Source organism: Stigmatopora nigra, chromosome 18 (assembly GCF_051989575.1).
Source record: "Stigmatopora nigra isolate UIUO_SnigA chromosome 18, RoL_Snig_1.1, whole genome shotgun sequence".
Lineage (NCBI taxonomy): Eukaryota > Metazoa > Chordata > Actinopteri > Syngnathiformes > Syngnathidae > Stigmatopora > Stigmatopora nigra.
Window position 1 is genome coordinate 11,608,186 of NC_135525.1, and position 16,432 is coordinate 11,624,617.

Genomic DNA, 16,432 nt, shown 5'->3' on the forward strand with positions numbered 1-16,432 from the left:
TAACCCTTTCATTTGCTAACTATTTTTTAGGGATGGCCATGACCTGCTGGGATGACATCATGGCGACGTGCTCCTCCCTCCCCAACAAAACTCCTGGACGGCTGCTGCTCCTCTAAAGGTTTTCTATTCCATTTTTGATTGTCTTTGTATTTTTTAAACTCATTCAGCATCTGTTAACTAGACTGAAAAATGCACATTTATTAACATCAGGCCAGGGACTATGAAAAGACAGATATTGAAGACTTTTACTTGTTGTTTCCTTGACTTAGCTTTGATGATCATTGTAATATATTTCTAAATTCAATATCTGAATGTATAAAAATCGATTAATTGCTAATAGTATTGACATTTTTGTTAGGAGAACAAAATATTCCCTTTAAAGGGTTGGTCTTTGCTGACGGGCTGCCATTGACGGCGATAGACGTCCAATCCAGTCCGACTGGGATGGCTTTCTAGCAGTGATGGAATGATATCTAAATGGTTAAGATGTTTGGCCATATCGTTCTGTTGCCATTTGACAGATTTGTTAAGTTGATGGATTCGATTTAGTCGGACATTCCTGAGTCTGACTTCTTAGCTCCTTGACGTGACGTCACGACGACGATGTTCGGGACGGCTCTTGTGACGCCATCAGTCGCTTTGTTGTCGTGACATCCGTCAGACCTTTGTCAGACTTTTGTCAGACCTTTGTGTTGCCTTGTTCCGACGGACGGCGATGCGAGCGCTCGCCGTCGCCGAGTGTCGTCGCTCGGTGCCTGAGTGAGTGGAGCTTTCCCCCTTTTTTTTGTTTTAAGACCCGTACCTTTGTCTTGTGACCACTAGATGTCGTCACGGCACAAGAGGAAAAAGCAGCAAGGCCTTCAACTTTTGCCTGGATGACATCACTTTGTCCTGGAGTGGAAGAACATCCAAGCAAGCGTCCACCCTCCATCCCATCCATCCATCCCTCCATCCATCAAGACTTCAATCAAAGTATGTACTCATTTCAATCTTCCACTCATCCCAATGCTTTGGCTATCTCCGGCTACTATAATGCTCCCAAAATGTAGAAAACTAGCAACGTCTGTAAAACTTTTTGCCACCATACTCTCCGACATTGAAGTATCATGACATTCCCATAAATCAATGACAATCTGTGTCCAAATTTGTCCGATTCGTTCTAACCACGGCTTTGAAGGCTCACGTTTAGTGTAAAATCACTTTAATTATCTAGCTTGACCCGTTTTTTTCTATTTTAAGGCCACAAATGCAGTAGCAAACCGAAATTGTGAGTTTAAAGTGACACGCCATTACTAAACATCATACAAAGCGCCATATATGATGTTCTTTTAATAAACTTCTAATGGCGTCCACTCTTATCAAACAAGATAAAAGGCCACTCTAAACTATCATCGTTGTTATGACATCTGTTCTTTGTGGTCTGGAGGACCCGTCTCACCCGTGTAGCGCCTTCTAGTGGTATGCCATTGAAAGATGGATTCAGTTGTGTTTAACTTTAAAGTTGGATTTGTGGTAATGCATTGAGTTCAAGTTAGAGCCCATCAATTAGCCAGTATTTTGCCTTTATACTTTGAATTCGTCTGTAGTTGGTTGTATGTTTTACATTTTTCATTCTAGCTGTGGCGTAAGGGCCTATTTTGCCAATTTGGGGCTCAATTCCCCCCCGCGGGCATTGGTGAGTGTTTCATAATGGCTGCGAGCGGCGATCTATCCGTCGTCTCCTGGGCTCAAACCAGAAAAAAACGTCTTTGATGCATAGCAGGGCCTGGTGAACATGAGTCACAGAGAGGTACAGTGAGTTGCGTTTTCAACATTGGCCGTCGTTCCGCCCGGCTACAAAAGAACAGCTGCTCTCGTAAATTTGGGAGTGAGCCAGCGAGCGAGAGTGAGCTGCTTTTTTAAAGTCTTAAAATATACTTGGGTAGCTTGAACTTGGATGTGGCTCTATTGGAAGCTTTTCAGACCTTACAGGAAATGGGAATGTCACTGAAAGTGGGCTGTGAATGAGTGTGTTTATGTGTGTGTGCGTGTGTGAGTTTGCTGAGGCCGCTGCTAGCTAATGCACGCACGCAGTCAGGCGCCACTGCTACAACAGAAAGAAAGGCAGCTTTGTGTTTGACTCGGGATATCGGCCTGCCGGATGCCATTGTCGTAGGTTCGTTGTGGTCACAAACACGCACACACACACACACACACACACACACACATGCAGATCAGTCAAGTGTAGCAAGAGTGAGTGTTGCTGTAATATTTGGCAAGAAGCAGCCTTCTCATTCACTCACTCACTTGTTGTTGATTTCAATTGTTCAATTGGAATGGAACACACTCACGAATTGGCAATGTTGTCTTATGTTGTGCCATAGTTGAATTTTTAAGCTTTACTATAGTATGTGGTTTTATAGAAAAAAATGCCTTACTATACTATGTCGTTTTTGAAGAAAAAATGCCTTACTATACTATGTCGTCTTTTAAAGAAAAAAACGACGTACTATACTGTCGTTTAAGAAAAAATGCCTTACTATACCATGTCGTTTTTGAACATAAAAATGCCTTACTATATTATGTCGTTTTTTAAAGAAAAAACGACATACTATACTATGTCGTTTTTAAGCCTTACTATACTATGTCGTTGTTGAACATAAAAATGACTTACTATACTATGTCATTTTTTAAAGAAAAAAACGACATACTATACTATGTCGTTTTTTAAAGAAAAAACGACATACTATACTATGTCGTTTTTAAGCCTTACTATACTATGTCGTTGTTGAACATAAAAATGACTTACTATACTATGTCATTTTTTAAAGAAAAAAACGACATACTATACTATGTCGTTTTTTAAAGAAAAAACGACATACTATACTATGTCGTTTTTTAAGCCTTACTATACAATGTCGTTTTTAAGAAAAAATGCCTTACTATACTATGTCGTTTTTTAAAGAAAACGACATAGTATACTATGTCGTTTTTAAGCCTTACTATACTATGTCGTTTTTTAAGAAAAAATGCCTTACTATACTATGTCGTTTTTTAAAGAAAAAAACGACATACTATACTATGTCGTTTTTTAAGAAAAAATGCCTTACTATACTATGTTGTTTTTGAAAGAAAATGACATAGTATACTATGTCAATTTTTAAGCCTTACTATACTATGTTGTTTTTGAACATAAAATGCCTTACTATACTATGTCGTTTTTTAAAGAAAAAAACGCCATAGTATACTATGTCGTTTTTTAAGCCTTACTATACTATGTCGTTTTTGAAGAAAAAATGCCTTACTATACTATGTCGTTTTTTAAAGAAAAAGACATAGTATACTATGTCGTTTTTTAAGCCTTACTATACTATGTCGTTTTTGAAGAAAAAATGCCTTACTATACTATGTCGTTTTTTAAAGAAAAAAACGACATAGTATACTATGTCGTTTTTAAGCCTTACTATACTATGTCGTTTTTGAAGAAAAAATGCCTTACTATACTATGTCGTTTTTGAACATAAAAATGCCTTACTATACTATGTCGTTTTTTAAAGAAAAAACTACATACTATACTATGTCGTTTTTTAAGCCTTACTATACTATGTCGTTTTTGAAGAAAAAATGCCTTACTATACTATGTCGTTTTCGAACATAAAAATGCCTTACTATACTATGTCGTTTTTGAAAGAAAATGACATAGTATACTGTCAATTTTTAAGCCTTACTATACTATGTCGTTTTTGAACATAAAATGCCTTACTATACTATGTCGTTTTTGAACATAAAATGCCTTACTATACTATGTCGTTTTTTAAAGAAAAAAACGACATAGTATACTATGTCGTTTTTTAAGCCTTACTATACTATGTCGTTTTTGAAGAAAAAATGCCTTACTATACTATGTCGTTTTTTAAAGAAAACGACATAGTATACTATGTCGTTTTTTAAGCCTTACTATACTATGTCGTTTTTGAACATAAAAATGCCTTACTATACTATGTCGTTTTTTAAAGAAAAAACGACATACTATACTATGTCGTTTTTTAAAGAAAAAACGACATACTATACTATGTCGTTTTTGAAGAAAAAATGCCTTACTATACTATGTCGTTTTTGAACATGAAAATGCCTTACTATACTATGTCGTTTTTTAAAGAAAAAACGACATACTATACTATGTCGTTTTTTAAAGAAAAAACGACATACTATACTATGTCGTTTTTTAAGCCTTACTATACTATGTCGTTTTTGAAGAAAAAATGCCTTACTATACTGTGTCGTTTTTTAAAGAAAACGACATAGTATACTATGTAGTTTTTTAAAGAAAACGACATAGTATACTATGTCGTTTTTTAAAGAAAACGACATAGTATACTATGTCGTTTTTTAAGCCTTACTATACTATGTCGTTTTTGAACATAAAAATGCCTTACTATACTATGTCGTGTTTTAAAGAAAAAACGACATACTATAATATGTCGTTTTTTAAGCCTTACTATACTATGTCGTTTTTGAAGAAAAAATGCCTTACTATACTATGTCGTTTTTTAAAGAAAACGACATAGTATACTATGTCGTTTTTTAAAGAAAACGACATAGTATACTATGTCGTTTTTTAAGCCTTACTATACTATGTCGTTTTTGAACATAAAAATGCCTTACTATACTATGTCGTTTTTTAAAGAAAAAACTACATACTATACTATGTCGTTTTTTAAGAAAAAATGCCTTACTATACTATGTCGTTTTTTAAAGAAAACGACATAGTATACTATGTCGTTTTTTAAGCCTTACTATACTATGTTGTTTTTGAACATAAAAATGCCTTACTATACTATGTCGTTTTTGAAAGAAAATGACATAGTATACTGTCAATTTTTAAGCCTTACTATACTATGTCGTTTTTGAACATAAAATGCCTTACTATACTATGTCCTTTTTTAAAGAAAAAAACGACATAGTATACTGTCGTTTTTTAAGCCTTACTATACTATGTCGTTTTTGAAGAAAAAATGCCTTACTATACTATGTCGTTTTTTAAAGAAAAAAAACGACATAGTATACTATGTCGTTTTTAAGCCTTACTATACTATGTCGTTTTTGAAGAAAAAATGCCTTACTATACTATGTCATTTTTGAAGAAAAAATGCCTTACTATACTATGTCGTTTTTTTAAAGAAAACGACATAGTATACTATGTCGTTTTTTAAAGAAAACGACATAGTATACTATGTCGTTTTTTAAGCCTTACTATACTATGTCGTTTTTGAACATAAAAATGCCTTACTATACTATGTCGTTTTTTAAAGAAAAAACTACATACTATACTATGTCGTTTTTTAAGAAAAAATGCCTTACTATACTATGTCGTTTTTTAAAGAAAACGACATAGTATACTATGTCGTTTTTTAAGCCTTACTATACTATGTTGTTTTTGAACATAAAAATGCCTTACTATACTATGTCGTTTTTGAAAGAAAATGACATAGTATACTGTCAATTTTTAAGCCTTACTATACTATGTCGTTTTTGAACATAAAATGCCTTACTATACTATGTCCTTTTTTAAAGAAAAAAACGACATAGTATACTGTCGTTTTTTAAGCCTTACTATACTATGTCGTTTTTGAAGAAAAAATGCCTTACTATACTATGTCGTTTTTTAAAGAAAAAAAACGACATAGTATACTATGTCGTTTTTAAGCCTTACTATACTATGTCGTTTTTGAAGAAAAAATGCCTTACTATACTATGTCATTTTTGAAGAAAAAATGCCTTACTATACTATGTCGTTTTTTAAAGAAAACGACATAGTATACTATGTCGTTTTTTAAGCCTTACTTTACTATGTCGTTTTTGAACATAAAAATGCCTTACTATACTATGTCGTTTTTTAAAGAAAAAACGACATACTATACTATGTCGTTTTTTAAAGAAAAAACGACATACTATACTATGTCGTTTTTGAAGAAAAAATGCCTTACTATACTATGTCGTTTTTGAACATAAAAATGCCTTACTATACTGTCGTTTTTTAAAGAAAAAACGACATACTATACTATGTCGTTTTTTAAGCCTTACTATACTATGTCGTTTTTGAAGAAAAAATGCCTTACTATACTATGTCGTTTTTTAAAGAAAACGACATAGTATACTATGTCGTTTTTTAAGCCTTACTATACTATGTCGTCTTTAAAGAAAAAACGACATACTATACTATGTCGTTTTTGAAGAAAAAATGCCTTGCTATACTATGTCGTTTTTTAAAGAAAACGACATAGTATACTATGTCGTTTTTTAAAGAAAACGACATAGTATACTATGTCGTTTTTAAGCCTTACTATACTATGTCGTTTTTGAACCTAAAAATGCCTTACTATACTATGTCGTTTTTTAAAGAAAAAACGACATACTATACTATGTCGTTTTTTAAGCCTTACTATACTATGTCGTTTTTTAAAGAAAAAACGACATACTATACTATGTCGTTTTTGAAGAAAAAATGCCTTACTATACTATGTCGTTTTTTAAAGAAAACGACATAGTATACTATGTCGTTTTTAAGCCTTACTATACTATGTCGTTTTTGAACCTAAAAATGCCTTACTATACTATGTCGTTTTTTAAAGAAAACGACATAGTATACTATGTCGTTTTTTAAGCCTTACTATACTATGTCGTTTTGAACATAAAAATGCCTTACTATACTATGTCGTTTTTTAAAGAAAAAACGACATACTATACTATGTTGTTTTTTAAAGAAAAAACGACATACTATACTATGTCGTTTTTGAAGAAAAAATGCCTTACTATGCTATGTCGTTTTTTAAAGAAAACGACAGTATACTATGTCGTTTTTTAAGCCTTACTATACTATGTCGTTTTTGAACCTAAAAATGCCTTACTATACTATGTCGTCTTTTAAAGAAAACGACATAGTATACTATGTCGTTTTTTAAGCCTTACTATACTATGTCGTTTTTGAACATAAAAATGCCTTACTATACTATGCCATTTTTTAAAGAAAACGACATAGTATACTATGTCGTTTTTTAAGCCTTACTATACTATGTCGTTTTTGAACATAAAAATGCCTTACTATACTATGCCATTTTTTAAAGAAAACGACATAGTATACTATGTCGTTTTTTAAGCCTTACTATACTATGTCGTTTTTGAACATAAAAATGCCTTACTATACTATGTCGTTTTTTAAAGAAAAAACGACATAGTATACTATGTCGTTTTTTAAGCCTTACTATACTGTCGTTTTTAAGCCTTACTATACTATGTCGTTTTTGAACATAAAAATGCCTTACTATACTATGTCATTTTTTAAAGAAAAAAGACATACTATACTATGTCGTTTTATAAGCCTTACTATACTATGTCGTTTTTGAAGAAAAAAATGCCTTACTATACTATGTCGTTTTTGAACATAAAAATGCCTTACTATACTATGTCGTTTTTTAAAGAAAACGACATAGTATACTATGTCGTTTTTTAAGCCTTACTATACTATGTCGTTTTTGAACATAAAAATGACTTACTATACTATGTCATTTTTTAAAGAAAAAAAACGACATAGTATACTATGTCGTTTTTAAGCCTAACTATACTATGTCGTTTTTTAAGAAAAAATGCCTTTCTATACTATGTCGTTTTTGAACATAAAAATGCCATACTATACTATATAGTTTTTTAAGAAAAAATGCCTTACTATACTATGTCGTTTTTTTAAGAAAAATGCCTTACTATACTATGTCGTTTTTGAACATAAAAATGCCTTACTATTTAAGCCGAACGTTTTTTAAAGAAAAAAAAGCCTCATAATACAATAAAACTATGAGTGAAAAGAGTCAAAACAACAAATACTACTGTTTGTTCTTGTAGAGCTGTGGCCCAGTGGATAAGTCTTTAGTCTGCCACCGCTAAGGTCCTGGGTTCAATTCCCAGTGCCTGCAAAGATTTTCCTAATATATTATTCAGGTAAATGAATAAGATAAAAGTATATAAGTATTACTAACTTTTCTCACAGGGTGGTGGCCCAGTGGCTAAGTCATCAGTCTGCCACCGCTGTGGTCCTGGGTTCAATTCCCAGTGCCTACAAAGATTTTCCTAATATATTATTCAGGTAAATGAATAAGATAAAAGTATATAAGTATTACAGGTTTTTCTCACGGGGTGGTGGCCCAGTGGCTAAGTCATCAGTCTGCCACCGCTAAGGTCCTGGGTTCAATTCCCAGTGCCTGCAAAGATTTTCCAAATATTATACAGGTAAATGAATGAGATAAGAGTATAAGTATCACTACCTTCTCTCATAGGGTGGTGGCCCAGTGGCTAAGTCATCAGTCTGCCACCGCTGTGGTCCTGGGTTCAAGTCCCAGTGCCTGCAAAGATTTTCTCAATATAATTCAGTTCAAAGAATAAGTTAAAATATCTAAGTGTTTAAGTGTATAAGTATAAGTATTCAGTGGTGGATGAAACATTTAGTCAAAAAAATGACTAAGTGTTTCACCCCATTTCCAAGGATAAAACGTTTCAACACATATGTATAAGTGGGGCACGAGTTGGTGTAGTGGGTTGCACACTCGCCTTTGCACCGAGAGAACGTGAGTTCGCTTCCCGGTGTCGGCGGTTCACTGACCAAGCAAGCGGTCGAGGGTCGGCCGAAGGCCGACCCGAGAACGCCTTTCGCACATACAGGTCCATCAAGTGTCTTCCGAACTGCCGAAGGCAGTTCGGAATATAACCTTTTGCTGAAAAGTATGACTAAGTGTTTCATAAAAATTAAAAAGTTTTTCTTTTTTTTTCTTCTTACTCCATTTACTCACCTACATGGTGTTATGGTGATCAGCCAAATGGCGACAGCGGGAAGCGAACCCAGGTCTCCCACACGGGAGTCCAGTGCACTAACCTCTGCGCCACCAAGTGGACTACACTTTTCTCTGTAATCATTTGAGTGTTGTACAAGTACAAGTCCACAGAAATGACTAAGTGAAAATGTGTCCCAAGCGGGAATCGAACCCACGTCTCCCCGACGGGAATCCGGCGAACAAACCTCTGCGCCACCAAGTCTTGTTATGATTTAATGGACTGAGAACCAATTCCATGGAGGCTCAGCGTCTTTGAGGTCTCCAACGTCGCACATTAGTTTAACACTGTAACAAAAAAAGAAAAGAGTCAAAGTCCAATGTAATGCTTCCTTCCTCTGCCCTGCTTCCCTTGGAGTGAACGAAATTGATTAGAAAAATGGAAGTCAAAGTTTGACAAACAATATTTATTTAGGTTCACAAAAATGATAAGTTAATTATCAGGTAGTCCACAAATATTGTGGGAATGCTCTCATACAGGGGACCACGTACAGGAGAAACCATTTTCCGAAAGGTTCGAACCCGATTTAACCCCCACAAAAAAGTAGGTTGCGGTGGGAAACGTCAATCAAAATGATACACGCAGGGGGAAGTGATTAGGATTTTTTCCTCATGATTTGCCCTCGTCTTATTGAACAAAAGCACTCACCACCGTCTTGATCACATCGCAAGTAAAAAAAAAAAATAAGCAAAATTAAAATGCCCCCCTCCCCCCCGTGTGTAATAATAACCATTGCCGGACTTCCAAGCTGCCCTAGCTTGGCGATTAGGAGGTTCGATCACCGCTTACGCCTGTAGTAAATGTCCGGCTAGCGTCTTTCCCTACTTGCTATTAGGAAATGATCCAATCGGGCTACACGCAAAAAAAAAAAAAGGTAAACATCTGTGGATAATATCTAGGAGGAAAAAAAATACAAAATATAATGAAGTGGCAGTTTAGAAAATTGCATTTGCTCGGAGAGTCGTGGTATCGACAAAAACGGCGTGACGAGATGAACCGTGCCTTTTTTTTTTTTTTTTTACAAGTTTTCGTCGGAGTCGCTTAAGAATGAAATTGTATTACAAACGGAAAAGGGCATAAATAGAAAAGTCCTCTTACAAGAGTAGTCATTTACACATTGCACTGGCTTTTATAGACGGGCTGTTCCAAAACTTTTGACCCCATTTGGTAGGCCCATCATTTTGACGAATTTTTGCGCGTAACGTTTGTCTTTTTCTATCTTTTCAGTCACCCAAGCAAGACAGTGCAACGCGCCTAGTCTAACTTGACCAATTTTGCGAGCAACAACACAAGCAATTAGGACTTGATTGACACCAAACATTTCAAGAAAAGGTTTAGAATGTGTCTTTCCAATCTTGCTTCTAACGCTCTTCCGAGGACGACGCAAGAAAACTTCACACACCTGCTCCAGCGTTTCAAAACGATTGGTCTACGAAATGGCTCAAACATTTTGAAACATGCTCACATATGTGAGCCAAACATGCTGCACCAAACAGGTCAAAGATTGCTTTTGCTAAAATGCCAAGTGCAAGACACGACGATCTCATGTCTTATTTGAGCTTACGGCATACTAACTGATCTTGGATCAGGCCTGGTTAGTAGTACTTGGATGGAAGACCTGGCAATAACACTGCAAGCACTAACCAGACCCAATTGTCGCTACTTAGCTTAGCTTCCACGAGATTTTGAAGGCCAACTAGGATGTCTTGAGTTGCAGCTATCATTTAAGCAAAAGCAAACTTCGACCTGTTTAGCGCATTGTGTTTGGTCCTCAAATGCAGGCTGTTCCAAATTGTGTGACCCCATTTGGGAGGCCAATCACTTTGAGATAGTGGAACAGGTTAATGAAACTTACCCGCGTGGTGCTCTCGGAGGACTGTTAGAATGGCAAGTGTGGAAATCCACATTCGGTACCTTTTCTGGAAATCTTTGCTGCCAAGTCCTTATTTGTGAAGTGGTGGCGGCCCATTGCACTGTCTTGGCTAACTTGACTTTCTTCACCTGAAAAAGATAGCAAATGGCAAATGTTACACACAAAAAACTTGCATCTTTCTTAGGAAAATTGTCAAAATGATTGGCCTGCTTTGGGCTCAAACATTTTGAAAACCGTTTCTACTACACACATTTTGTTACGTATCATGACGTCGTCTTTGTGTTTCACAATTCCAACTTCAATCTCAGTGATTAATTTTTTTGATTCAAATCCTTAATTCTCTTGAATTTGCCTCCATTGCGAAATGATCCCACAAATGAGATGTCATGATTCGATTGGGAAACCCTGTGTAAATTGGACTAGAAAAGGTGGTATTGTCGACAAGTCATGCAAAAATGTTTACAAAGAGATTTTTCTTTAAAAAGGAAAAAAATGGAGTAGTCGCGGCTCCCGACAAGTTCCTAGCGGATATTAAAACTAGCATTGTTAAAAATAATAGAATTGGCTGCTATTGACGGCGATAGACGTCCTACCGTGTGGCTGCCGTGACATACCCTTTTTAAAGGTACGGTTTGTCCAATCCATTTGAACATCAAAAAGGTCAAATGTTAGTTAGGACCCAATTTCTATGACAGTGGTAAGTCTGCTCCCACCAACATGGCCACCCCAAGGCCAAGAAAGCCAACTTAATCGGTCGTTCAAATGGATTGGACGCCCAGCGACAGCCACCGGTTGAGTCGACTTACTGTGTTTTCATAAAGCCAAAAAAAAAAAAAAAATGTGAAGAACATGTCCTCAGTTCAAACGCTTGCTTTAAAAAGAATCCCTGATTGGCTAAAAAGAAAGAAATAAAAAGTCAGGCGACCACCAGGTGAGGTAAGGAGCGACCCCCAATGGTCCAGTCACTCCAAAACACTGCGTCTGTCCGTCAATCCGTCACAGGTTCTTCTGCGGCGACAGAGGCGGGGCCTCGCACCAACCACCACGACAATAAAAGGAAAAAAAATAGAAAAAAAAGTTACTTGCTGCCTTGAGTGTCCTCCGACATCCCCGAATCGTTGGGCTTGACGTTTTCCAAATACTTCTCGTCGTTGACGTCAGGGTCGGGAATAAAAAAAAGGAAAAAAAAATCCATTTTGAGTCCTCCTCTTATTACTCTTGTTTCTTGCACTTTTTCCACTCTTTGCATTAGTTTTTCTCCACTTCTGGCTAAAGTCCGCCCAAAGTATCGTGTCTCTTCCGTCCGTCCGTGTCATTTCCGCCTCCGGTCTGGAAGTGGGGAGGAGGAGGAGGGAGACGAAGGGGCAAAAGCGCCCCCCCGCCCGAGTCATCTCTCGGCCTCCATGGCGACGCTGGCCTTCTGCTCGGCGCCGGCGTGGGGGGCGTGGGGCACGCTGGCGGGCCAGGTGGGACGGGGCGGCGCGGGGGCCGGAGTCCAGAGTCCCTGCGATGGCGGCGCCGCCACGTTGGCCGCCAGCCCCCAGCCGCCCACTTGAGGGGGCGGCGGCGGTGGCGGCGAGGTGGCCAAGGCCGCCGTCGCCGCCGGGCTGCCGCCGTTGAAGCTCTCGGACGCCTTGAGCCGGGAGAACATGGTCAGGGCGTCGGGGAAGTTGGGGGGCGTCGCTGGCGTGTTGGCCGGCGTGCACATCTGAGAGAAGAGCAAAAAAAGGGATTAATACATCACTCTTGTGCTATGCACAATCTGTTGAAGCAGTTTGACTTTTCATCCCACAATACGAACGGCAAGCATTTGCAAAAACGACAGCGACGATCCAAACTCACGAGAGTGCATTCTTGCGCACCAAAACAAACAAACACACACAACATTGACGTGCGTGCCAGCCATCTTAGGCAAGCGTCAAAGAGCACACCCTCCCACGCGTGCGTACCATCCAAAGTTTCTTTAAGGCTGCCCGTTTTGTGCCTTCTTCCTACGCACCCAAAACAAACACACACACTGCATTTCATTCCCAGAAAACAACTAGCGGCAGTATTCCAGCGGGGGTAAAAAGGTGGAGTCATGCCTGGCGAGGAGACAAAAAGTAAACAAGATCGCCAAGCGGTTGGCGGAGAAAACTAGGAAACCCGTCAAAAAGGAAGCCAATTTAAGGACATTTGTTTCCTATGGAAACCTCGAGCTGCAGCTCAAGGCTACTTTTTAAACATACAAAAAAAGACAAGTCATGTGCTAAAGATGATTAAACCGCAGCAGTCGGTGTGCACGGCTAGGTGGCGCCGTGGATAGACAAAAGAATAGGGATGCGTTGTCAAGTTCAGCCCATTTGTTAATCATTTGAAAAGATCACACTGGTAGCTTTGCCATTCAACTCGTTCTCGCATAAAAGCTGGAGAAAGTCAATGGAACGGCTCCGACATTGTTAAGAAACACGTAGCCACGCCCTTGCTATTTGTGTACTATTACCACCAAAGTTCGGCAAATGGACTCCTTGGTGACTACAAGATGTTGAAAAACAGGACGGGCTGGAAAGCAATATGCCACCTCAACCTGAAACATGCTAAGCAACTAGCTACCTAGCAAGCTTTTTTGAATATGCTATTTAAAAAAATTGAGCTAAACTACCCTGCGTGGGCCATTTTGGGGTGATTTGTAGAACAACTGATCCTTTATTTTTTTTACCTCACCGCACCACCACCCGGGACAGGAAACGGCAGGTCGGGTCTTTGCCGCAGCACCGCGACGGACTGCCCCCCCGTGACCTCTAACGGCCAGTGTTTGGGTTTGGCCATCTTACAGTCAAATGTGTTAACATTTGAGGGCTGGGATTGGGCCTTCCGTGTCCTTGAATGTGGAAAAAAATGGGACACCTGGCCTCTCGGGTTGTCTGGCGAGACCTCTGACTCATCCATAAACACAAGTGTGGGGGTGGGGGGAGGGAACACTGCAGATTGGCCTTCTCTATAACACTCTTTCCAACTCTGGAGCGCAAAACAAATGTGGGTTGCCTTTGGGAGGAAAGTACAGTATTAAATTCATTACGTCTCTATATATTCGATTGTGAACAACAAAGCTAACGTTGCTAATATTTGATACACAAGTCATACATACACATGAATTGCTAGCAATGCCCAGGCCGTCATTCAAGCGTGCACGGCAAGGGAGTTAATGTTTAATTTAATGGTTTTTAAGGCCGGCCCATGTTCACCCACACGCTAGTATACCTAAAAAACAATGTTTACTATAGCTTTTGTTTTTGTAATGCTAACAATTGCCCATGTGGGAGTGGCTGTGTGGCCCGGGGTGAGAAAAGTCTAAATATTTTCCCTCTGCAGTGCTAAAACAATGCCTTATTTGTACCGTAAAGGTCACCGGAGTGCCAGAATGTGTCCCGTCAACAGAGAGAAAGGAAGCCCACTGACAAAGCCATGCGGAAATAAGTCAACGTCAAGATTTACATTGCGACGCGATAAGAGCAATCGGCCCAGAGTTTTGTACGCTTGTATACAGACAATCATTGACTAACTTCATCTATTGTCACTGGGGGACGTAAGCAAATATACAATATAGCGCCAAGAACCCGTAGAGAGAGCAAAAGAGAGAGAGCAGAACTATTTTTAGCTGCCAAACAGACATTTGATCACACTGCAGTACAGTGACGCACTTTAATTACCATAGTTAGGAAAATAAATGGCCACTAAGTTATGAGTGTGAATCCTTGTGCCCTGCCATTGGCTCGCTGCCCATTCAGGGTGCCCCCCTTTTCATAGTTGGCTGGGATAGCCCCCAGCACCCCACGTGAGCATGAGCAGTACGGATGAAATTCATAAATAATAAAGACGGAAGCTAGGTCAACTTTGGAACGTATCGAGGAGTGTTTTGAGCTCGTATTGGCTGGCTAATGCTATGTTTACGGGCGTGGCGCTTGACTTGAGGTTTTGTAGAGAGCGTTGACCTTGGAAAGAATGTTAACTGCCAGCCTGCCATAAATGGAAATGGGTCAAGATGGCTGGCGATATTGACGTCTAAGTTTGTATTGAAAACACAGCCAGACGTTAAGTTGAGGGGAACGACGGCAGCTCTCGTGTTAGCGACGGTGCCGACCTGACCGGGTGTTGCCCTTTGTGTGTATTTGGGTGCACGAGAAGGGATTTGGTCATAGGTTCGGGCCCCCCACTAAATGCATTCTTGAGTGGCAGGCTGAAAGAGAGAAGCGGTAGTTTGGTCATTTCACGCAATTTTTGAACCTATTTTGTCATCCCAACTGTAAATCTTATTCCTAGAACCCTTAGCGAAAGCAGACAGACAAATGACAGCGTTTCATAATATCACTAGTCTGACATTTTTGTTCCATTTGCAAATTTCCAGCCAGACTTAATGTCTGTCATGGCAAAAGTCCTCCTCACAATGATTGTGGTCAACACTGACCTTTCACTCCTTCAAGCTTCTGTGAAAACCCTCTCACCCAAACATTGGATTACGCCGTTGATCATTAGCCAGTTGGCCCCTTGTTTACTTACTTATACTTAATTCAAATGTACAGTGAGGAGAAAAAAAACAAGAGGAAGACGGAAAGGCGCAATTGGGAGGAAAAGTGTCAATGGGAATTGCTACATTCGACTCTTAACGACGACAGACACGCTAACGATAAACAACAATGTGACTCAATCATCATCTTGGGGAAACTGGGCCAAAGGTCAACTCCAGTGAGAGCACAGCAAAGAAGACGTTCAGGTTCACATGGCCAATATTTGTCAGGATATGAACCGTTTTTTTGCCTTTAGCTAAGTGAAGAGCACAGAATAAATCTACGCGGATGAGATAGGCGGCTAAAGGTTACTAGCGTGACCCAGGTAAGCAGGAAAAGGATGAACTCATAAGCTAGTCAGGCTGCGATACAAGAATAGGAAGATTAGATCTCGGCTAGGCCGTGTAGAAATGGCAGCCGACGACTTGGCTACGTCACCCCCGACCCAGGGAGACGACGGGTTTGTGGGGCGGCAAGAAAACCATCTTTCCACTAATATTTAGCCATTTCTAAGCTTGTTTTTGTGAAGTGGCACTCCCTGGAAATGTACCCGGCGGCAACATGACAGAACAAGCCGTTTCTAACAAACACCTTCAGGTGTGGCCAAACGCCGACACGTACAACGCCGTCTCGCACTATTACACACACGCTCATCATTGATTATCCTCTGCGGGTCTGGTTAGATTTGACCTTGGCTCCTCATTTTGCGGCGCTACGCTACGTTCTAGCAATAATGCAGACAAAGCGGGCCCCTGGGAACAAGAAGAAGAATTTCCAATAGCAGTCGACTTGGTGACGACAGAAACCAGAGCCCATCCTGATTCATGAATGACATGCTAGCCTGTATCAGCAAGTCTTTTTGTAGCCTCCTGATTTAAAAAAAAAAAGAGGAATTGAAATTGGCACACCCTAACAACACGCACCAAGGACACATTTTTGGCAGTAGAGGCAAACTAAACTTAAACTGACTTATTTACTATTAGTTTTGCCATCAGATATACACAAAAACGCAAATAATTCAAGAGGAAAGATAATAATGGTGATTCTAGAAAGTATGGTGGTGCTATGGGCAATTTTTTGGGTGGTCCCTTTTGCTTACATAGCGGCCCTAGTATTTTTTTTTTCAAACGGCGTTGTTTGGATCTGTTCGCAGGAAGCC

The 16,432-nt window shown here is 39.1% G+C and overlaps 2 protein-coding genes and 1 long non-coding RNA gene across 3 annotated transcripts in view; 1 reads left to right on the top strand and 2 right to left on the bottom strand.

Annotated features, from left to right (window-relative positions):
• Positions 1-199: 199 nt before the first annotated feature.
• On the bottom strand, positions 200-8,126 carry LOC144211301 (uncharacterized). Its single transcript, XR_013329574.1, has 3 exons — positions 8,010-8,126; positions 7,861-7,941; positions 200-1,765 (listed from the first exon to the last, which is right to left on the bottom strand). It is a non-coding gene; the product is annotated as an uncharacterized LOC144211301 (long non-coding RNA).
• foxj1b (forkhead box J1b) overlaps positions 687-16,432 on the top strand; it is a 24,073-nt gene continuing 8,327 nt past the window's right edge. Inside the window, exons 1-2 of the mRNA XM_077738398.1 lie at positions 687-759; positions 823-972. The gene's annotated coding sequence lies outside the window, so the exon portion shown is untranslated. The remainder of the gene's footprint in view (positions 760-822; positions 973-16,432) is intronic.
• The window catches only part of ubald1a (UBA-like domain containing 1a), a 9,727-nt gene continuing 2,542 nt past the window's right edge, over positions 9,248-16,432 (bottom strand). The window contains exon 3 of the mRNA XM_077738399.1: positions 9,248-12,437. Within this exon, the coding sequence (XP_077594525.1) occupies positions 12,117-12,437 (321 nt within the window). The 3' untranslated portion in view covers positions 9,248-12,116. The remainder of the gene's footprint in view (positions 12,438-16,432) is intronic.